Source organism: Megalops cyprinoides, chromosome 6, assembly GCF_013368585.1.
Source record: "Megalops cyprinoides isolate fMegCyp1 chromosome 6, fMegCyp1.pri, whole genome shotgun sequence".
NCBI classification, from domain to species: Eukaryota; Metazoa; Chordata; class Actinopteri; order Elopiformes; family Megalopidae; genus Megalops; species Megalops cyprinoides.
The window spans coordinates 18492701-18517111 of NC_050588.1; the positions used below are offsets into that span (position 1 = coordinate 18492701).

Sequence of the window (24411 nt, forward strand, 5' to 3'; positions counted from 1 at the left end):
TGTATGTATATATTGCCGATGTAACAGACTCCAGTGGGTGTTTTTTAGTTTTGTTTTTTTTTCGGTCACATGGTTCTTTCATCACTTGATGATAGAGTTGGGGTACACAGTAATGGAATATTTGAAAAACTTTAAAATACATTTCAGCACATTACTGTACTCTTCACTCAGTCACAGAAATGTGCTTTCACAACAGGCACGACCTTGTTCAAAGAAACAGACAGATGTACTGAATACAAGATGCACAGATATGAATACAGAAATATCTCCTCTTACACAATTATGGCATTGTACAAAACCCAAACATAAGCCATCAATGTTTTGACTTCCATGCATCTCTCAAGACTGACTTGTCTGCATGTTCAGAAACAGGCTTGGTAGCCAAAATGGCAACGACTTTAACCCTAGTTCCCCCTATTGTTCCCAGCTTTGTAATTTCACAATGACACAGGCAAGTATTTTTTCACTCAGAGAGTTTTCCATGCATGGAACAGTTTACCAGTAATTGTAGTTGAAGAAGAAGCACCTGGAGTGTTCTAAACTAGGCTTGGTGCAGTCCGAGATACATTCTAGATTATACACAAAATGACATACTTAATTAAAATCATTAAGCATCATATAAACTTAATATTCCATAGTAGTATAAGAGGATATATTTTGAGTCTGTGTCATGTGTATCTTTTCATATTTGGGGGAAAAAAACTGAGGAGAAAAGCTTAAAAATTTAAAATGTCATTGGAGGAGGAACAAATTAGATGTGTCTAGCACAGCAGTCCTGGATAACATATATGTTTGTTCTTTCTGCTCTCCCCCTCCCATTAGGACAGGTGGTAATGGGAACCATTTCATCTGGAGTCGAAAAACAGGAGCTGATCTGGGGCAGTTCTTTTGCCCTGATTACGGTCATCATTTGACACTGTTAAACTCAACTGAACTGAGATGTGAGGTATATTGAGTGATAGACAAGGGTTACAATCCACATCTCACAAAGTGTCCCTTTTAAGGGGTGTGGGAAGAAAGTGTATATGAATTTAAATGATACCACAGAGAGAAAAACAAAAAAATTGTGAGCTCTATGCGGTAAATGTGACCTGCAAACCCTCTCGTGGAGGGAGGTGGAGTTTTGGAGAATCTCAGAAATCTCTTTCTCTATGTAGGACAGATTCATGCAGTGTTGCTGTGCTGTGTTATGGGTCTTTTTCCCAGCACATACCTGAAACCTACAAATGCTTACAATGGAGGTGTCCAGCAAGCTGTTGACAGTTCAGCCAGTTTTTAGCGTGATGATTTTTTTTTTAGCTTGGTTGTGTGTAAAGTGATAAACTACAGTACAAAGACATAAACTACTTAATTGTCCCCAAAAATCCAAAACTCATATTCAGTTTCAAGGACATGATTGTACCTAATGTATGGCATGTGTTTTGTTTGACAAGACTTGGACTTTAAAAGGGGTCATATTGGATATTATAGAAGGGCAGGTACATACAGTTGTGCAATATGAAAAAATGGTTGTTGTTGTTCTTAAGCAAACTCTATCTCCCAATTAACATGGAACAAAACAATTTCACAGCACTAGTTTTACCAATACGCTTGTTGCTCTCTGTATCAATAGATTCCATATTGCTTCTAACAATGAGCCTGGTTTATACTTGAGTAATCTGGTTTATACTGGTTTACACCAATTTATCCTGGATTATGCTGGTGCAATCAATACTTCAGATGACACACACTGGTACATTTTACACTCTTTATGGCAGACTGTTACTGTTCGCTGAAAAAATAAATGGATTTCAGTCTTTATCGGGAGAATAAATATAATGTGTACATGGGGTGTCTGACCAACCCAAATACTGTGTTTTATTTCTTTGTGTTTCCTCATAAGTCCCCATTATAATTCACTACATATTGCTTTCGGAGTAGCTCAGCACCAATGACGTTACAGTAGGCTGTTATAGCCATCAGATGGCCTGCATGGCAGACCGGAGCTTGTTAATGTGCTTCCTTCTTCATCTCTTCTCTGCTCTTGGCTGCCCCTTGCTCCCTCTGAATGGGCCATGAAAGGTAGTCTTTCTGAGTTGGAGTGTTTGAGGGTTTATGGCTCACAGGGCTCCCACTCAGATCTCTCAATCAGAGAGAGAGAGAAACAAAGAGAGAGAACAACACGACAGGAAGAGAAGAGAGAAAGACAATCGGACGTGAATTTTATTTTCACCTTTATCGATTGCATCTGTAACAATCAATGTAACTCACGGCGTGATTAAAACTCAGTCGTGAATCAAAGTGATTCATTCAGATGTTTTCCAGCCACATCAATAATGCACGGGTCCCCTCTGGCCTCCCTACAAAACGATTTTGTGGAAAACATCCTGTCAGCCTCAGTCTCAGATGATGATAACAGAGCACAACACTTAAAGGAGAAAAACAAAACTGCTGTATTAAAAAAAATCCTCCAAGCTCTGCAGCAGGGGAAACGCCTGGATCAAGGGTGAGGTGCAGCACTTACACTTCTATACCTCTTTCACAACCCTTCCTCTACTGTGGCTCGTGGAGCTGACTACTTTTAGGAAACTAAAACAGTACCCTAATTCTTAAACCCCACAAAATTCAGATTCTTGTACAGCAGGTGGAATCATGCATTATAGCATTATAGCATTATAACACTTTTCAACATATAGTAGTTTGGCGTTTGCGAAAACTTGCAATGACCCAGCTCTGAGACTACAGTCAGAATCTTAGACTGCCCTCTTGTGGACATAAAAGGCACCATTGGATGACCTTATGAAGTGGAACAACAGCAGGTGCTACCGCTGCTGAAGACACCTGTATAGAAGAAGGCAATGTATAAACTACAAACACAAACCTGGCAGTGTATTCAGAAAGGAAATAAATTAATATGATAGATAAAACCTGTATGCCTGTGGCCTTCTATAATTATAATTGCCTATCACTGATCTATGTTTTATTAGTGTAATAATGAATCATCATTGTATTTCTCATAAAGTTCTTTCAGAGAAATTCAGAGTAGTTCTTTTTATACTGTTTGTAGTAGCAGTAAACACACTGCAAGACTGTGCGACAGCTGTCATAGACCACGATTCCTTTATTGTGCTTTATTTCTTGTTGTAATTGTTACCTGTTTACCGAAATGATGTTACCTATTTTTCCAAGGATAGTTGCAGGCCTGGAACTACCTACTACCTACATACCTATTGTCCTTTTTTAAATCAGAATATTTGCCAGTGCATATCAGGTTATATATCTTGTTCAAAGGCACAACTGTTCACCTTGAAATCAAACAGGCACCCCGCAGGATACAGGTTCTTGTGTTATGATGCAGTATTCCCCACAACCCCACCTCACCCCTGCTGCCACTGCTTACAACACTTCCACAGTGCATGTGAGCCTATAACCACAGGACCGGAGAGTCCATTACTCTAACCTCTACACCTCCCACTGACTTCCAAACACATCAAGATGCAGTTCATTTTCCAGCACCGCTGAACATGCTTGCCACTGGATTCACGTCTTCACACTGACAGGACTCAAACAGTAAATGATGTGCTGTACATGGAACACATGCTACTTTGCTTTGTTCAGCAGGATGTGGAGGGACTTACATGCATGATGAGGGCCATTAGACTTAAGAGTCACCGTCTGCTTTGTTTTGCTTGTTGCCTTGGTATAGTTTCAACTCTTTTAGAGAATTACATGTATCTCTTTCAATGAAATGAATTATTTGTGTCAGTTATTGTTTATGCAGAGGTCTTCTTCCTGGCATCTTCTATTATGGCTGGTGTCGGCATTTTTCACTGCAGATCTGATTTAATCTGAAACCAGGTGGAAGAATATAGACGTCTCAGGGAATAAACATCATGAATAATTGAAACATAACATACTGGCAGAGTTACACAAGTACACTCCTATCCACACACTCACATAATCCACATAATCACAAAATACGCACAGTTACACGCACTAAGGCACCCATGCACACACACGCATACATATACATACACACACACACACACACACACACAAACTCACACACACCCTCACTTATGGTGTATTTTTCTTTGAAACATCTCTTACTTTCACAGCAAACTGTTCAGGTGTACAAGGTTTTTTCATCCTCTAAATTTTTTGTATTTTTTGTAACTTTAGAGACATTAAGAGAACAGAGCTTTGCCTCCCTGGGAAAAGCATGAAATCTCCAGGGGTGGTTCTTCACGGGAACAGATGCCTTACTGTCACAGACTAACACATGATCAAAAGGACTCTCCCAGATGCAACCATCATTATAGTCTGCCAAAAACCCTAAAGCCTCATTATGTTACAAAGAAATAAGAGAGTCTGATAATATGTATTTTCCATATATTCTAAATTTATTCATCCAGGCTAAAATGAAGATGGTTTCCTGTGTATCTCAGATGAATCATGTTTGGCTGGAGTGTTTTCCATTCTGTCTTTGAGAACATTAGACATTGATCTAAAAAGTGAAGTTTCAACAACATTTATATCAGAGTTAACGCAGCTAGATCTCTTTGCCTCTAGCTTAAAACATGTTCCATTCCCATTTACCAATCGAAAAACATGTTCCATTTCCATTGTTCCAAATTACATTTACCAGTTTGCCCTGGGGTTAAGGAAAATGTCCCTTGTAAACAATGCACCCAGTCGCCTGCCTGCATGACCTGCATAGAATTTTTAATTTTATGGACTCAAATTACATCTTTTAAGCCACTTCTGAAATTCTGAGGGGAACATTGCAATATTGCCACAGAATCTCCTATTATGTAAAAGAAAATACAATATGTATTTATTTATATAATAAATTAATATAATATGTGAAAGAACGTCTGTAACTGTGACTGCTTGAAGTCTCAGAGTGAAAGTGTCTGGCCTGCAGGGGTTTTGAGCAGTACTACATCAGGCCGTGTGATGTGACATTTAATAATGGACAACAGCCTGACGCCTGAGGAGCTTACTTTTCTAGCTCCAACAGCAGTCCTCTATGCTGTGATTGGTCATAAGATGCTATGGTAGAGCACACTACCCTTGGCCATATGTTCTAATCAAGGACATGTGCGTGTGTCATGTGTGTTATGTTTCATTACTTCATGCAGGTCTTCCTCTACAAGCTGACTTACACAATGTGCTTTTCCTGAACAATGGCTTAAGTTAAACTCCTAAAACCCAAGGAAGAACAAACCCCAACAGACTCTTCCTGTCTGTTGGAACGGAGCTGTCTGTTCCTGACATAAAGGGAAAAAAAAATCAAATTCATTGTTTCATGATACAGTATGTATCAAGTATTTATATATATTCCAGCCTGGTTGCTGTAAATCTATATCTCCTTCATTATATGACACAAGCAAGCTTTACCATCAGTCAGAGCATTTCATAACAGCAGCCAGACAAGTATAAAATTTGTTAAATGCTAAACAGGTCTATAGTGAATACAGTTTGTAACCAAAAGTCCTTTAGCCATTATGTGCATTGGAATGCGTTAAACCATGTGTCTTTACTTGCAGATGAATAAATAGAAAAATATGAAAATGAAATGTCTAAAACTACTACAAACAACTAAAATGCCATTTATTACAATATTATGAAATGCAATTGACAAATTGACAGTGTGAAAGCATGCGTGCCTGCTGACTGACTTCATGGTAAGAAACCATGAAGTTCCTGTAACCAAACATACCTGACTCCTTGAAATGTAGGACTTAAAACACAAACCTACATACAACATAGACATACAATTTGACAGCTGACATACAACCTACTTGCCACTTGGTAGAGTGACATCCCAAAACAAACACATACACACAACACATATGAATGACTCCTACAAGGTCTGTCATTATTTAGAGGTCATATTCTTTGTGTCCATGTGTCAGTGTGCATTTTGGGCATGGTGACGGTTTAGTCATATAGAAATTTAGCGAAAAGTCTGCTGACAGAAATGAAACATATATAAACCTGAGGCCAGAGAGGGCCGAGCTGCAGCTCGTAATGACCGGTCCTGTTTAAGTGCCCTCACTTTCGCTGGCAGATTTTTTGCACTTGCATGTTAGGTTCCAGTGCGGTTGTGGCCTGTGGAGTGCCTGTATTTTGCCTATGAACATTCTGCTTAAGGAGGATGATTACTAAAAATTCAAGTTTTGCTTTTCATTCCCTTTTTTAACCATGCACATCCACCATCCTCCCAGGAAATTCTATACAGTTCTTGGTGTCTTTTACTGTTCATAGATATCTGTGGAAGCAGGATCTTTTTTCAGTATGGTTTACATTGCTTTGTTTACTCTGGTGAACAGTAAGGTCTGAAGGCTTCAAGGCTTACAGAGGCCCTATTTTTCAGCTGTGCACATCAGAACTTGACATTTATCATAATGTACAGCAATTTTTACATTTTCCCCATAAGTATCAGGGATAGGCTTATTGTTGCACATGAGGGGACATAGAACATGATAAGAAATCAGCAAACACCCCACATTAACTATGAAAAATGATTGTCTTTGATTTAAGGTATCTGTGGCCAATAATGCTATCAATCATCTTAGATCTAAGGAAAAGTAAATATTTTGTAGGAAATCCCAAACAACAGCTTTTGGTGCTATATAAGTATGGCGTATGACCCCAACAATCCCTTCCACACCTGAAAATCCAATAAAATACTCCAATTTTTAGCCATACTTCATAGGGTCAGCATAATGGCTGATTTCCTAGTTTCCTTCAGCTGACATTCAATTCTGGCATGTGTGGTTTCACTTGCATTGTTGTCACCTGATTTACCATTTGCACGTAAGTTTGCATGGTCATAGAGCAGCCTTCTTCTGTATCCCTACCAAACATAACTAATCTCTCATAGAGAGAGAGAGAGAGAGAGCATAAGAGAGGGAGAGATCAACAGACAGAGACAGAAATGGATAAGGAGAGTGCTAGAGAAAACAAAACATATAGTAGCAACATGATTAATGATAGGAGTTGCCCAGTGTGCAAAAAATATATCTTCTCTTGTATGAAATGCTCTGTGCCTCACTGTGCCTCCAGAAACACAAAGAAAAAAATACTCTCACGAGTGTGGCTCTGATCTGCAGCTCTCCCTGGTGGACAGCAGGCTGGCTGCACTTTCTGAGGGCTTTAAAGCACACACTAATCGGATTCTGCCAGCCATTATGTAACTGCACGTTTTCCACACAAATCTAAACAATATTGTAAATATTCAACTAATATTAATAAATAAATAGGAAATTAATATTAAGTTTAAAATAAATGATATAAATAAATCAGTTACTTTTTATTGTAGAATGCTAAAAATCATACAGAAGGGAAACTTTTGAACCTGTGAAGGTGTATTTAGATTACATTACATTATTGTCATTTATCTGAGTGACTTAGATAGGTTACAATTTTACATATTGTCCATTTATACAGCCGGATATTTACTGAATCAACTTTGTTTTTATTACCTTGGCCAAGGGTCCACCACCAGTGCTCCAGCAGGGAATTGAGCTGGCAGTCTTTCAGATGAGCCTGACTCATTACCACTTCACCATGCTCCTTCCCATTTTTATGAGAAAAAGGAGACTTAGAAGGGATGGAGCCATCCAACCAACCTTCTGAAAACCCAAAGGTTATTGAATATATACACGGTTTTAGAATAAATCAGTCAAGCACAACTTTACAGAGAAGATTTTTTACCCTGAAACTGTCAGGAAAGGTTACAGGAGCTGGGAGATGAACAACCACAGCCTCCCTGCGAACACATTTATGCACATAACAATGCTGTGATGCTGCAGCTCTCACACAATGTTGCCACAGTGTCGCAATAATTTTGTGAGAATGTTTGCATGAAATCTGGGCTGGTGCCTGGGTTGAGGTCTATCACACAACAGATGAGGTAATGAGAGGGCAACCACACTGTGGCGAATGACGGACATTCTTCCTTCTGTTTATATCGAATACAGTGGGACTTACTCATAAAACTTCTCACATGACATGCCTATGGTTATTCAAGAAATTACAACTAATGGGTGCTGAGAAAGGAAATTTTCAACTTAATAAAATCAATTAATATAAATATCCTTAAATGGAAAGAATCTCTCAGTTTTGTTGAGCTTTGTCCAGGTTATTCCTTTGAGGGAGGGAGGGGGGCCCGGGCAGTGCATTCAAGGTAACATCAGTGCCTCAGAAGTGAGGCCTCGTCATGGCTGTGAACACTGAACTTCAGGAGGAGGATCATAATATGCTGAAGTGGCAACTATGCAATAAATTTGATCACAACACAGAACAAAAACACATGGGAGTATGCTCTGTGTAAAAAAAATGATGATTCCTGAAATACGAAGAGTATAATGCTTCTAGAATATTCATCTACAGCAGCTTATTAATATCTCTACCCACCACAGACAGGAAGCGGTACTTTGAGGGCACTGAGGTCTGGAATGACAAGTCAGGGGTCATTCACATCACTGGATTTTGCATTTTTGTCCAGTCCTAGACCAGGATAGCTTACTACTCCTCACACAACAGAATTTTGATACCCTGGTATGTGTTCTTGGCATTGTTCCCTTCTGATCTCCTTACTGCCTCATGGCAGTAAAGTGTGCACAGACACAGAGACTAGGAATTGGTTGCAGGAGACCATTATGGGGTGGAATGAGGTTATTAGTCTTTATCCCTTAATGAGCATGATAGCCTTGTTATGTGAATACTGACTATTGCAGCTGTTGAGTACAGTTTTGTGCAGCTATTCAGGGGTTGTTTTATGCTTGTACATCATTATGCTTGTTTGTGATGTTTTTCCTTCATGAGCACCTCAAACACTGTGCAGGGGCAAAGGATCTCATTTTGTGGTATGATTCACTGAATTTATACCTTCTCATGGCTTTGTTAGGGCTTAACCTCTACTATCACACAGTATGGTGACTCTCTGTCTGTATTTCTCATGTACTGAAGAGCTTCCTCACCCCTGCTCATGTAAAAGACTGGTAAACTATACATATTCTTATTTTGCTTCATGATGCAGATTGACCACATCTGAATCAAAACAAAATATAATTTGAATAAATACCAAATAGGTCATGTTTACAGGATGTTGTTTTGCTATTGTAAAGATTGTTGAAATTATCGCTCATGGAATATTGACTCCCTTTCAGCAACTATTTTAAGTATATATATATATATACTATATTCAATTATTCCCCACGTGGAGAACGGTAGAAGACTGCTTATACATAAGAACACATTATCTCTATTATTAAACTACATCTGTTCGCCCATTCTTGTTGTTATTGTTACGTGTAATTGTTTGAAACACCGCGTTGGCAATTTTACATATTGTTGTAAATGTCTTTGCTTTATTCTACCATAGAAATCATATTAAATGGAATAATACGGATTGTCAGAAATTCTTTAACAAAACACCCGGTAGCCAATACGCTCTGTCAGATTGCATCTATTTTACATAATCCTTCCGTCTGAGCCAATTATCATAAAGTGGGCGGGGAGAGGGCTTCACGCCGGGTAAAGCGCTTTCGTTGTGTGCCTTTTCTTCCACTTGAGAATGGCGGCCGCTGCGTGCGGTAGTCACCGTGCGGCAGGCAACAACACAGGCAGTAAATCGCAAAAAGAGCACCTGCGGAAAAGTAAAGACTCGCGTCGGAGACAAGCAGCACTCTTGTTCCTCAACAATATCTCATTAGACGGACGGCCCACTTACAACCTAAGCAATGGGAACCCTAGCCAAAGAGATATCGAGTTTAAGGGTCTGGAAGCCGGGGCGCCTGTGGTCCGACTCCCACTGTCGACTACGAGCAGTCAAGGAACCTTCGCCCATCTGTCAGCCTCAGTCAGCGGAGGCGCCGCTACTCCTGTGCCAAGGACTGGGGCTGTCAACGCACCTCCGATACTAGTGCTCCCCACGGGCACAGGGTTCAGCGCTGTGGCGGGCAGCGAGGTGTTTCTGGAGGGTGTAAAGACTGACCCGCTGTCGTCCCAAGCAAGTCTTCTCTCCCCGATCGCAACACCTCAGCAGATCCCCCCCTTGTTAGCTGCTAGTAAATCGCCAACCCTGCTCTCCGTTCAGAGCTGTAATTCTGTGAGTCTGGAGACCCGACAGAGGTAAGTCCCGTTTCACCAGGCGGGAGCTGCGACAGGAGTTAATTGCCTCTTCGCTTCGCTCGCCCTGCTAGCCGGCTAACACTGGGATTTCCAACTGTAAACATCGCGTCGGCATGATACGGCGTTCTTTTGTGCCGTTTGTCAACGTCAACGAGTGTTGCAGTGTGTCTCAACTGTGTGTCAGAATGCGAGGTCAAGGCAGTTGACCAGAGACTGTTTTGTTACGTTGAAGCCTGTGGTGTACTGCTATCCTGGTACAGTAGCCAGAGAAATTAACCACTGTGTTTAGCCTCAGTTTTGTAGCTTGTCTACCCAGTTTGCAAAATACGTTGCTAATCCGTTATCCTTAGCTGCATTGTCTTTTCCACTACGCGTTCAATGAAAAGGCACTATTCACAGCCAAAGCTGGCTAACGCCTCTCTCCCTCTGTTTAAACAAAACGGGCGATAGAAATATTCACTTCCGCATCTGAGTGACTAATTAGCTAGCTACCTTGCTACTTTGTTTCATTTTTTACTTTGTAAGCTTTTTCCTCCGACACATTGTCAGAATCGAAACGTTCTGGGAAGAGGAATTTGAACAGACAGTGTCGGTTTTTAAATGGAAATCTAGCTTTAATGAAAAGCCAGAACCTAAATCAATTTAAAATCCGCACCTCCTAAGTTAATGTGTGCGACTAGATGGAGGTGGTTTGCAGTGGCGTGTAGCCTACTGCCATGTAGACCTGTAGACGGTTGGTAGTTTGTTGTGTCCTGGAGGGATGTTTTTGACACATCAAAATAGATTAGAATAACAAGACAATAATTTGACTCGAGCTTTCCTCCAAGCGTGAATTATTTCCTGAACAGTTACGCAGTTCGCTGGGGACGCATCTCTCTGCAGGATGAGAAAAAGGGTATGATTTCAACAAGGTATTCACAAGTGCCCTTCTAAATTCAGACTTGCTACTATGCAAACGCAATAACAGCAATTCTTTACGTAGCTCTCTACATAGTAACGTTTTTTAAAATAAATTAGTTCTCTGTGCTTGGCAGGCGACCTTCCACAGATTTACAAAGCTTAAGTTTTTACGCATTTTCCCCTCGTACAACTGGCTATTCACTGAAACAATGAAACAATTCAGGTTAAGTAGCTTGTATGATGGCGTAACAGTAGTGCCCCCACCCAGGATGTGAGTCCAGGAATTGCTGGTTGCCAGGCTAGTTCCTTTGCCTCCGTCCTTGTGTAAAAGATTTCACACAGCAATATTTATGCGTAAACACTGCAGAGTTTGACCTGAAGTGAAAGTGGTTCACTCTCAGCAGTGACTCCATCCACTCTTTACAGGGATGTTGTGTTTACAGGGCTGGTGATACTGTTTTTACAGAGGTGCAGAACAGGCACTGCCCTGGACAATTTACAGGACTAACAGTCCTATTGCAGCCTCCTCATTCTCTAACCAATTTATTTTTAGAATATGTGTATACATTTTTGCTGCTCAGGCTAACTGCCTGGATCAGTTCTGGTACAGTATGCGGTTGCTGGCATTCAGACATGCCCTAACACTACTCCGCCACTAAGCAGCCCTGTGTAGGTGAAACTTGGTATGATGTGAGGCTGTAGCTGACAGCACCATGCTTGCAGTGTGTGCAGCTGGCCTCTCAGTTCTTTCAGTTTCTCAGTTGCTGCCACTGGTGGCAGACCCCTGAAAGGATCGGTTTGTGGATGTACACCTCTTCTAATGTAATGTTAAATGGATGTGAGAGTACGCTATGCTTATGTGAGGCAGAATGCAGAGTTTTATCTTAAACGCACGGGCTGTTACTGCAGTGAAGTCGCCCTACAGAGCCGTCTTCTGCTCACTTTCTCCACCACAGCTTCATGGTAGAGTCTACGGCTCAAGCCTGTGACCGTAGCACAGAGGCCTACAGCCTTCTGGCCAAGTGCAGCTGCCAAACCCGGTGCAGGTATAATGAGCTGAAAGTATAAGAAGCAGCCTTATCTCTGAAGGAGCTGCCAGTGTGTCCCCGCACTGCAGCGGTCAGCTTTACTGCCACTGGCCTCACCGTGGTGCCGGTGCCAGGCTGCGGGTGTGCATGGTCCCCACACTGACCCGGGTGCTGTTGGACACCACGCTGAGTTGCGTGCTGTTGGTCCCCACGCTGAGCTGTTTGCTGTTGGACACCACGCTGATCTCTTTTCTGTTGGTCCCCAGAGTGTACAGTGAACCGCTGGCCCTCCTGCTGAGCTCCGCTGTATGGAGAAGCAAATGAGAGCACTGCCATGTCCTCTGCATTCCCCCAGATCCCAGTCTGTTTACCAGGCTTATTGTCATGCATTCACACCACTGCTGCATAGACATCCTGTGCTTTAAGCACAGGACTTGCCACCTAAAGGATATTTGTTGGACCACTGTGGTTGTGGCATTGACAAAAGCTCTCAGGCAGAATGTGATGTAAAGGCATGCTAAATGGACTGTTCAGGATGAAACTGGGATTGTTTCGGATGCGAAGCCCTGCTAAATGGGTGTTAGTGGACATTATGTAACCAGAATAGTTTCAGCGCAGAGCCCATCTAAGTGCATTGCATGATGTAACTAGAACGGTTTCAATGCAGGACTCAGCTAAATAGACTGCCGGATGTAACTGAAATGGTTTAGTCCTGGTAATTGTACTGTGCAGGATGTAACCAGCACATTTTCAGTGCCAAGCCCTGCTAAATGGTCTGCAGGGTGTGGGTGGTGAGAGTCACTCTGCAGGAGGGTGTCCGCTGTGTGCATAAACAGCACCCTGAGAAAATAATAGGGTGTCATGGGCTGCGTAACCATGGCAATGGGCCATATGACGTGAGGCCAGCCCGGTGATCTAAGGAGCTTGCACTGATAGGCTATTGCTAGATGACAGCCACTGTTTACCATTTGGTCAATCAGTGAAATCAGAGTTGAAGTACTCATGATTACAAATGTTTAAAATTTCCCTGGGGCCAGTGCTGTGTCACTCTGACTATATATTCTTCTCCCTCTCGCTCTCTTTCTCTTCCTCTCGCTTTCTCATGTACTTTCTTGTCTCTTATGTGATGTCCCCATCTGCCCTGAAAGATGAATACACATTCAATGAGAGATAAAGATACAGATTATTTCTATTATGTAAGTTGTTTTTGGAGTTATAATGGTTTGGTTTACTTTGGTTTTAACTGGAATTTACAGTTCCAAGGAAGCAAGGCTTTCAGCTGACGCTGTCACACAAGAGCAAATGCATGTTGGTACAAGGCGCTAGAGCTGCTTCGTCTCTGCACAGCGGTCTGCTGCAGTCTTTTTTATGTTTCAGCATTCTTAGTGTTCACAGCCACCTTCCTTAATGGCTTTGGAAGACTTGAGAGCACAAAGCAGTGTTGATAGAGCATGGGTGCAGGCAGAGCCGTAAGGAGGGCCAGGTTGTACTGCTCACATCCTGTGAAGAACAGATGCGAACATAAGTCTTCACACATGCAGCGCAGGGACTCCACAGTTCTGCCGTGGAAACCGAACGCCCTACTGGACATTTGTGCACAGTAGGACCGAAATTCCACAAAACAGAAGGCAAAAATCCCTTCCCTCCTCTGACTGCTTGTGTTTCCCGAGGAGAAAAGAGGAACAAGTCAGACTGAAAGAACGAACAGGTAGCTTTGTTTGCTTTGCGCTGTGTGAATTTGGGAGTTAATGATCTGAGAGTGTTTAAGGTCTGACGCAAAATGTGGATAGTAGGATCATTCATTCATGTACCGCGCTTGGTTCATTGTTCAGGTGGACTAAAATACGACTACTAAAGCACCTAATCTTGAAATTGAATCTGTAGCAGACTGTTTTAGTGTTAATGCTGTTGCCAGGTAATAGCAGTTATGGTACCAATCACTGCTCCCAGCTACTGTCAGTGTTCATGGTACTCAAAGTCTCAAGGTATGCAAGAACATTTAGCTGAATACAGCAAATGACATGTGATATCGTTTCTTTCATGCCTTAAAAAATATGTCTGACAGTGAAGTTCAGATGGTTCAGTTAAGCTGTAAGCTTCAAATATCTGGAGTCCCCTTCCTTATCCAGAGATGGAAGATTCCACCGGGAGAGCAGCAAATACCCTGCCGAGTTCTGCATCTGTGCAAAGTCTGCGCTTTAAATTGACCTCCCCACCACTGGAGTCTGGGGTCACATGACTTCATATACCTAACTTGTTTTACTTGCGATAAGAAGATAGCCAGTCAGCATCTGTCTTCACTGTAGAGGAGCTGTGGTGTTTACATAACCACATCATGCAGAATAGCACTGCAACGCTGGCTAAGTTCCAGGCGCAAAGGGAAAACACGTCAGACTTTAAAGGTCACGTCGGTTGTAATGCACAGCGAAAGCCTCGCAGTTGTATGTTTGTCCTCCGACACCATCTTGTTTATTTGGAGTGTGCATGTAGGATGTTGCATGGGTGAAGTGCATCAAAGGGGGCCTTCAGATACATTTCTGGACCACACTGGCCAGCGGGATAGCTGCTCTGCCCATCCACTCTGTCCCAGGCCTACCAGCATGCTTGGAGGGTTGCAGGGGCCGTAGAGGCCAGGGCTTGCTGAACACTACCTTTATTAGCAGGTCATCCAACAGCCCCACAAATGCAGAGGAAAGGTGGGGTTAGAGGGGATGGGGGGGGGGGGGGGGTTGGAGAGAGGGCAGGATTAGGATGGAGAGGAGAGAGGTTGTGTAACAGCCCTTGCTCACACACAGTGAGGGTAGTTGGCCCTGTTGTGTCTCCTAGGGCCTGGGGCTGCAGTGGCTTGTATGGAGTCCCCTCACATGCCCCCCATAGCACATGACACCACTCCCCCTCCAGATTCACTCTGAACCAATGCGCCCTGACAGACAGGGGCCTGGAAATGACTCCTGTCAGGTCATCAGCATACTCTTAAAAAGCAGTTAAAATGACCCTAATTTTGACTGTTTTGTTAATTCTGTTATTTCTGTATGTTGGATGAATGATTTTTCACTTCTGATGTTGCAATAGTGATGTTGCATTTCTGATATTCGCAATTGTTTATTTTATGCAGTCTTGTCAGTGAGACATGGTAATGTTTCTGGGAATCAGTCCCATGCAAGACATTATAGTGGAACCCTTAGGCAAAGATAATTGATCTGGTATATTTTCATTACTACTTCTTTTGGCTGTGTTTATGTAAGTTCCCTACATAAAGGCATGTCCTAAACCAATATGCTGAGCTAAAACCAAAATTTAGTTAAATCACTATAAAGTGTGTCATCAAGGGAGATCACCGAGCTCCCAGGTGTTACTGCTGTAATATGGCACTCCCCATCTTCACCTCCATCTGTTAAATACACACACACAGTCAGGTTAAGGTGACAGGAGTGTTTTAGGATGTCATTAGCACCTTTTTTCCTGTAATATTAAGTGACAGGAATATTCTGACCCAGAGTGACAGGCGGAGCAGGGGATTCTGGGATGCTCACAGCACAGCGTAGCTGCTGCTCCAGGGGAATGTGAGAAGAGTTTGTTTATGTGCGAAATGAATGGATGAGGTGTTGGCAGTGTGATGTAGTGAGTAAGGAGCCAGGCTGGTAACCCAAAGTGCCAAGTGCCATGTGCAGCACTGCTCACGTGCTCATGGATGAACCTGAGGAACTCAATAGATGAGAATGAAAGCGTTAGATAGTAAGGACTGAATAAGGACATTCGCCAAGTAAATACATCATGCAAAAAATGTAATGAAAGAATGAATGATTTACATTTTTCTTTTTTTCATATTTTACATTTTTCCAGCTGTGACATGCCTACAGAGGGCCTGAAAGATGGGGGAAAATGTACTTGGATTTTCTCATTTTTAACGAGGTAGAATGGCATTTGGCCATTGCCTTGTATACTGTATGATGAGCACTGGCCTATTACACTCTGACTGAGGGATCAGCACAGGGTGGCAGGGGTTGTGAATGTAAGGGAGTAAACTGTCTTTCATTACAGTACATTATAGGCATTTAGCAGACACTCTTATCCAGAGCGACTTAAATCAATTACAGGTTTTTACAATGTTATCCATACAGCTGGGTATTTACTGAGGCAATTGTGGGTTAAGTACCTTGCCCAAGGGTACAGCAGCAGTGCCCCGGTGTGGAATCGAACCGTGGCACTGCTGCTGTACCCTTTTGGTTACAAGTCCTGCTCCTTAACTTCTGTGCTACACTGCTGCTCTTTCACATTTGATCTGGATGACAGGGTTGAGTGCAGTGCGCTCCACCTCAGTGGTTCACACTGCAGTTGAGCACGAAGGACTAAAGCGATTCTTTACTCACAGGTGAGGAGGATGTGCATACGTAAAAAAAGATCAGGTGACCAGGACACAACAGTTTGAGAAGGAAGAGAACATGGTCAGCTTAGTTTTCAACACGGTCAGCAACAGGCTGCGCTGATCTAGGACCAGATTCCGCAACCACAAGCACTTGAGTTGGGTGTCACCGGTTTGAGTCGTTACCAGTGTTTAGATGAAATGCAGTGTGATGTCACCTCTTTGTCTCCAGTGATGATAGTAAACAAGCTGACAATACTCCCTTGTCCAGCAGCCTGGAAACAAGTGTGTTTACACTTATGCACTTGTTTGCTGGATCCTAACGTATTATGTGTAATGAAATTTACAGGTTTGAATGTGGTATCAGTGATACTGTGCTGTGCTGTGCTGTGCTGAAGCGTGTTGTGCTGTTCTGTAATGTACTGTAATGTGCTGTACTGTTCTGTAATGTACTGTAATGTGCTGTGCTGTTCTGTAAAGTACTGCCTGCCAGGACTGCTGTCACTGACACACTTAAATATTTCAACCGAAAGAAGTGTCCCCTACTCAGTCTGAAGGGCATTTCACCAGTTAATTTTATGTGGGAATTTTATTATTATATTTTCTTATTCCCTCCAGGATGTCCTTATTGGGTGTCATAACATGTAAAATTTGAATGATGGATTGATCAGTTAGTTAGTTGATACATTGATGTTGATCAATCTGTTGCTGATTGATGACTAGTTTGACTGGCGGATATGTCGGTTGGCTGATTGATTGACGAATTGATTTGAGGTTTTAAGAATCTGTTGATTGTTGGCTTTGTTGACTGATTGATCCACTTCTGGGTTGACTAACAGGCGTATGTTTTTCGCTCAGGTTGCGGAACTTGTCGGGCTCCCCAGGGCCGAGGGGAGTGAATAAGGTTCACTTCATCAAGAACATGAGGCAGTACGACACGCGGGGCAGCAGGTGAGAAAGTGACGCGCACACACAGACACACACACAGACACACACACAGACACAGACACACACACACACACACACACACACACACACACACACTTTCTAATGGTTGCTCAGAGGGAGAACATTGGACAGAAGCAAGGGCACGAACAGGAAGACAAGAACAGTAAAGCTCCCTTGCCTCAGTTTTCCCTGTCTGTTCTCACCCATCTCCCATGTAGCTTAGGGAACACCTAGGGAACTTTGCTGTAATAGCATAAACCCAGGGAAGACTGTCGACTGGACGCACAACCCAACAAGCTTGGTATGTGCAGCGGAGAGAGAAAGTAGGAGGAAGTGATTCCAACAGCTGATTAGGTACATGATTAGATACAAAGAGCAATATATCTAATATATTAACATTAATAGTAAGCTAATGCATGGTAAATTAATCTTGGTGTCAAAGGAAGCATTGTGATGATGAAGTAAAATAAATATTGGATGCTATGGTAGTTCCTGTAGAAGGCAGAAAGGAAATGGGCTTTCTTCATATATTCTGAAGTGTTGTTTTTTTTCCTGTTGATACTGCAGGCCTGTGGCTTTTTCTCAGGCTCATGCAGGGTTTCACTGACCGGCTTAGCCTCAGTGTAATCTCCAGCGCTTGCCAGAGGTCCCCTGATGCAATGCTGAAGGCGTAATTAAGTGAGCTGGCATCGCTAATGTGCTTAGAGGAACAGTGAAGCCATCGTGTGAGCTGTGCCACAGCGTGTAGTGGTAACGGCATGTGGAATTGCACTGCTCCCAAAAATGGATCAAATGTCAGAGACACTCCCTAAAACACTATCAGAGGAGAGAATCACACCGCAACCTGCCAAGCATTAAAATACCGCATGGAAGGGAATTAGTCTTTTCAAGGAGGCTATAGAGGAAAGTCACACACACTTCCTCTTGGCTGTCTGTCATGTGACGTCATAATATCATGTGACAGGCATCCCCATTGGTCATGTGCTTCCATGTGAATGTCAGGTATTGCTGACATTCATATTGCTGATAGACATTTGGTTTAAAGCTTCATCTCAATGTTGGGGATTAGCTCTGATGACGACATATGAATTCTTGGGTTTTCTATGGGAACTTAATCCTGTTATTTTCAATTTTATAGCTGTGGCAAATGTTCTAAACAGTCCAAGGGTCATAATTTTTTTTCACAGTTTTGGTATTGCATGAACTGTATCATCCTTTTCAAAATAACATCCACACACTAATAATTATAGAACTTTACATTTAACAATATGTGTTAAGTGTAAAATGGGAAAGGTTTCCAGCCTGGCTCATGCGGATGGAGCTCGTGTCTAATAGGCTGGCCTCCGGAGCTGCCCGTAGGTTTGGGAGCGGAGAGGACGTGTGCCGCTGCCTCTGCCTCGTGCCGCAGCCTGGACTGACTCTGCGTCTGACTGTTGTGCCGTTTATGCCGCAGGATTGTGCTGATCTGTGCCAAGCGGTCTCTGTGCGCCGCGTTCTCCGTCCTGCCGTACGGCGAGAGCTTTTACCTCAGGTACAGTATGGCCTCTGCAGTGACCTCACCACCAGTGACATCATCCGCCCTTCCCATAACCACCAGTGACATCATCCGCCCTTCCCATAACCACCAGTGACATCATCTTCCATTCTCATAACCACCAGTGACATCACCTGCTCCAACTCTGTCGCAACGAATGTGGAGCCAGGGTTTGCTGTTCCGCTAATTCAATTAATTCTTTGGTGTTAACAGACATTTTTTAACAGGTTACACATATTGCTTTAGCAGCATTGTTAGTGGTTTAGTTAACATACACACACAGGGTCAGGCATATGTCGCCTAGCCTCACCCTTGACCCTAATCCTGCACACATGTCCAAAACTAACCCTGACAGTATGGGAGTACTTTAGATTTTAAGGGGGATTAATAAAGAGGAGAGCGGCATCTGTTTTAATCTACATTCTGTGAAAAGAACCAGAGGGGACAGATGGAGATTAGTTAAAAGCAAATTTCACGCTGACATTAGAAAGTAGTTTTTCCCCACACAAAGTTATTGATGTATGGAACAACTTGCTGTTTTTTTGGTGGAGTTGTAGATTGTGGGGTCCTTCAAGCCCAACCTTGACACAGTGACAGATTCATTCCATATTACAGGTGATAGAGGAGCTGAGATGGGCTGAATGTCCCCTTCTCCTCACTACACTGTGTTGGGTTCTTGTGGGTAATCCTTTACGTAATTCCATAAGTGTGCCCTCAAGCAGAAGGGACACATGTACACACAGTCATCGTGTCTGCAGTACGCTTGCTCCTGGCTTCATTTACTTCCCCTCCTTTTCTTTAAAAATGATTGAAATGCACCTTTTCCGTGTGCCATGATACTTGAGTTGTAGCCCTAAAACACACTGTTATGGTGGAAGGAATGTCACCTTCTCATCTCTGACCGTGGGTCGGCTGTACTCCATTTGGGGGTTTGAAGCTGATATCTTAGGGTCTGTTTTTGACAGCCTGCCTAGAAGGTGAAGGATCATATGAAGGCCTGTGTAGGGTCAAGGGTTAACAGCCAGGCCTGACATGTGGTTAAATAAATCAGATCATGTGGAGCAACAGTAAGCATGCACCTTTCATTCATTGCCTTGTGGGGGTATGACCTTTACCTCAGTGCCTTGCGCTGAGGCAGGCTGGAGCCCATGTTGCCCCAGTTTTTGGCCATAATTCTCAGGTTCAGTTAATTCCAGATGTACTGAAACTCCTGTCCCCCAGCCTGCCCTTCACCCTCCTCATGTTGTCTGCCTCACTGAAATCAATTTGTGCTTAACAATATCCATCATATCAGAATTTTCTACAGCTTATAAAATTCTAAAAATGTATCGCATCCAAACCAAGGAAAACAACCAGTGTTCCTGGGATTCTATTGTTTTGTTTAGTTTTCTCTTTTTTGGTACATAAAGAGGAAATTGTGGTGGGCATGTTATATAAGACTTCCGTGATGAGATAAGAGGGAGATTTCCCGCCTCTCATTGGGTCGCACAGAAAGCGGGCCAGCTGTAATGAGGTAAGCAGGAATCGTGGGTAATTTAAACGCACATCTGTTACTTCTAAACGCCTTGGCTTGCTGCCATGCTGTCGTCACAGGTGAAATGTCATTCTGATGACGGGGTAGACTTCATCCAGAAGGAAAAATAAGAGTTTAAAACCGCACAGTGTTTGAAGGGTATGGCATTTTATGTGAAAGCGCTGCAAGCTCCGCTGCAAGCCTATGTCAGATGGCTTTCTCTGTTATCCAGTGGTAAGTCAGTATGGTATTGGTTTTGGCTGCTTTGCTTTTTTCACCGTGGAGCTGTGAAATACTTAAAATGATAATGTAAAATATGGTGTATGCTTGTGTTGTGTGCATTTGATTTGTGTCGATACACATGTGTGTGTATGTATGTATGCATGTTAATTTACAGCATATGGATTGGAATTGCCATTATGACGTATACAGCACTAGATGTGATCCTGTCAGTTATTTAAAACAGTTGTACCTTTGGCGCAGCTCTAATAAGAATGGTGACATCTTCCTCTCCCTTTCTGTCTTTCCCTTTCACTCTCCTTCTGTCTGTCTCCATCTCACTCCCTGTCAGTGATCCAAAGCTGGAGGCTCAGAAGCAGAGGCACTCGTCTGGGGGTGGCCCCACCACCCTGGACATGAGCCCCGGTCTGGAGGGGGTGGAGCTGGGGGCTTATGGCAAGGTGAGGGGGTGGGGGCTTGTAGCAAAATGTGTGTAATATTTTGTTAAAAATGTATTAGCCATAAATGGGATGTGTTTTCAGTTTTGTTCTAACAGAGCTTAGTTGGTCTCATTTAAACTTCTTCACTTTTTTAATTTAGCTGGTGGTTACTCTTTGAATTGATCTTGAGTTACTGAGAGGTGTGTGTGCGCGTTTGTGTGTGTTTACGCATGTGTGCCTGCTCCACAGACGGTGTCGTACGCCAGGTTCCTCTTTCCCACAAACGCTCTGGTTAAGCAGAAGAACCTTCCCGTGGAAGCGAGTGTTGGGACAACCCCGCTGCCCCGGAACAACGTCCCGAGGAACTTCACCACCCCCCGGCTCAGCAACGCCGTTTGCCCAGATCCTGGTACGAGCCTCAGCCTTCAGCGCTGTCCCCTGCCATCGCTCCCTGTCATGGCCGCAGTCCGTCAGCCATGCCCTGAGAGGCACCGAATTTTACATGGCGTTCCACATGTGCCGCCTTCATTATATATGAGACCCTCTCATTCCCTGCCTCCAGTTTACCCAGAATGCTCTGCTGCTACATGGTAATGTCACACTGCCCAGACATACTCCCATTGTGCCATTACAGGGGCTCTTTTACATTTATGTTTTTTGTACGTTATTCATACATTTTGAATAGTAGACATTAGAAGACACAGGGATTTAATACCTGCGGCCTGCATGGGGTTTGAGCCTGCAGCCTTCTGGTTACAACTCCCTATCCACTGAGCGCCAGTACCGCCCCCTAGGTGATCTAAAGTGAACTGCAGATGCTCACCTTCCCTGTGCTGCCTCCCTTTCTCCAGGTGGCGATGACCTGTCGGAGTACGACCCCAACTTTCTGAGTGACCCCCAGTGGCCCTGCGGGAAGCACAAGAGGGTGCTGATCTTCGCCTCCTACATGGTGAGCGCCCCAACATGCTGCGTGAAAAAACATCACTCCACCAATCGTACACCTGGATTGTCCCAATTGGTGGAACAGCCTCTGCTCTGCTTCAGGTTCCAGAGGTGGAGATGACAGTGTCACATACCAGTTCTTTACAGAATCCACAGCAGATTTCCCTGTCTGGTCTGCTGGTCTTTATACGCTGTTCATTAAAGAGCAACGATTTTCATCATGTTTTCCTCTGCCTCAAACTCCTCTCTGTGAAAGAGCATAAATGGGATGGAGTGAGAGGGAAATTAAATAGTTTTTTCTGCAAAATGGATCTCGCTCTGGCCCAAGGCACAATTATTTCTGAGTGAGCGGTCTTGTATGGAAGGGTCTTCATGTCTAAATGAATAGTTTTGTAGAGTGAGAGCTTACAGACACCCTCACCTTTGTTTTTTTTTCTCTCAGACCACTGTGATTGAGTACGTGAAGCCGTCTGATCTGAAGAAGGACATGAATGAGACATTTAGAGAGAAGTTTCCACACATCAAACTGACTCTGAGCAAGATCAGAAGGTACAGAACTGTCCCACATTCAAAAACACCAGTGCTCCATCAGCATTTGTAAACTTTGTTTTGTATCTGTCCGTGTCTGTCTGTCACTGTGTAAATGCTATATTTCTGTGTGTAAACTGCATGTAATGTGTATGTAAATGCTCTGTTTCTGTGTGTAACCTGCATGTAATATGTAAGATGCATCTGAAGTCCATGTTGCTCCTGTGCTGCAGCCTGAAGAGGGAGATGCGCGCCGTGAGCGAGGAGTGCGGCCTGCAGCCTGTCACCGTGGCGATGGCCTGCGTCTACTTTGAGAAGCTGGTGCTGCAGGGTCGGCTCAACAAGCAGAACCGGAAGCTGGTTTCCGCAGCCTGCGTGCTGCTGGCCGCCAAGATCAGCAGCGACCTCCGCAGGCAGGAGGTCAAACAGCTCATCGATGTAAGTACTTCCAGCGTTTTGCGCTTGTGGCCTAAGCATGACGTCTCTGGTTGGGAAGGAGGATTATGACGACGATAGTGATGATGATGTTATTTCCTTAAACGCTGAGGCATGAAGTTACAGTTCAGTGTATGTTTCTCCCTTTCTCCATTTGAAATGGCTTCAGAATAAACAGAGTAGTAAAATAAAATGACATGCACTCAAAAGCTGTAAATATCAAAAAAGAGAGAGGCAACTCCTGAGTTTGCTGCAAGGCTGACGATTGTGTATGAAACCTGAATATGCAGAGCATGGTGACCTCATTTGCACTGACATTCAGGTGTGTGGAACACATTTCCACCCCAGTCCTCTAAAGGCAACACTTTTGGAATGGGTATGGTCTGTTTTAATGTGTTACTGTATGGGGGAGCAGACGCTTCTTAGTGAATGGCCACAGGCTTGGATTTCTATCCCTGTGAGACAATAGTAATTCGTCCTCTGCGATTCTTGCTCTGAAACTTGTCTGTGCCCGAATTCCCTGAGGGCAGAAATGTGCAATATCTTCATTTTAGCTGCACTCTGACAGAGTTCTCTCTCTTTGTTTTTCTCCCCCCCCCCCCCAAGAAACTGGAGGAGCGTTTCCGCATTAACCGGCGTGAGCTGATCCCTATGGAGTTCACTGTGCTGGTTGCCCTGGAGATGGCGCTGTACCTCCCCGAGAGCAAGGTCATGCCACACTACCGCAGGCTGGTGCAGCAGCCCTGAGCATGCTGGGCCCGAGAACCAGCTCCACCGCAACCACAGCTCCACCAGTGCCCATGCAGCAAGGAGAGACCTACACTGTTTCAGCATTGCACCTGGAGACCCCCGTGTGTTTAAAAGAGAGTCATTCTCATGCTCCAGATAAATGGGAATGGTTGTCAACATCATTGTCATAATCATCATGGCAATGATAGTGTTTTGTCTTTCTGCACAGACATTTAGCAATGGGTAAGTACGGCTTTGTGAACTCCAAAAAGGGTCGATCTCTTTTGTGTTGCACGGAACTCATGGATTCGAAAACAATCTGAGCCTTTCATTAGAGTCAGTGATTGACAGAATGTGAGAGTTCTACCCTTGATGGTGTTCATAAAGCCTTAATCTCCCATCGGTAATGTTCGTAGCAGCCTGTATCTGTCAAAGAGCACTTCCTCCACCACACAGAGCTGCTTTATGGGGGCATCTGTGCTGGTGTGAGCCTGCTGCTCCAGGGGCCATGTTGTACTCGAAACAATGAGACACCCCTCACATGTCATAAAGGAGAAGCAAATTACAGCGCCATTCAGTAAAGAGCTGCATGAACCCAGCTTGTCCAGTAGGACATTTTTGGAGGGGATGTCCTTGGTTCTTCCACATTTTTTTTTCTCAGCCTGATGTGCAGGTGCTAGTTTTGTTTCCCTAGAAAAGCAGGCAGA

General features: G+C 43.5%; 1 protein-coding gene across 1 annotated transcript; it reads left to right on the top strand.

Moving 5' to 3' along the window:
* Positions 1-9568: 9568 nt before the first annotated feature.
* Positions 9569-24411, top strand: LOC118779254 (CDK5 and ABL1 enzyme substrate 2-like). The gene is made up of 9 exons (XM_036531256.1): positions 9569-10125; positions 17275-17367; positions 18818-18895; positions 20983-21091; positions 21320-21479; positions 21922-22019; positions 22455-22561; positions 22774-22978; positions 23582-24411. Exons 1-9 carry the CDS (start codon positions 9569-9571, stop codon positions 23720-23722), a joined length of 1548 nt encoding a protein of 515 aa, XP_036387149.1. The 3' UTR covers positions 23723-24411.

Coding starts and splice junctions, on each gene's coding strand:
- LOC118779254 (XM_036531256.1), top strand. CDS start 9,569: ATGGCGGCCGCTGCGTGCGGTAGTCACCGTGCGGCAGGCAACAACACA. Junction 18,896..20,982: donor GGCGAGAGCTTTTACCTCAG/GTACAGTATGGC, acceptor ACTCCCTGTCAG/TGATCCAAAGCTGGAGGCTC. Junction 22,562..22,773: donor ACTCTGAGCAAGATCAGAAG/GTACAGAACTGT, acceptor CCTGTGCTGCAG/CCTGAAGAGGGAGATGCGCG.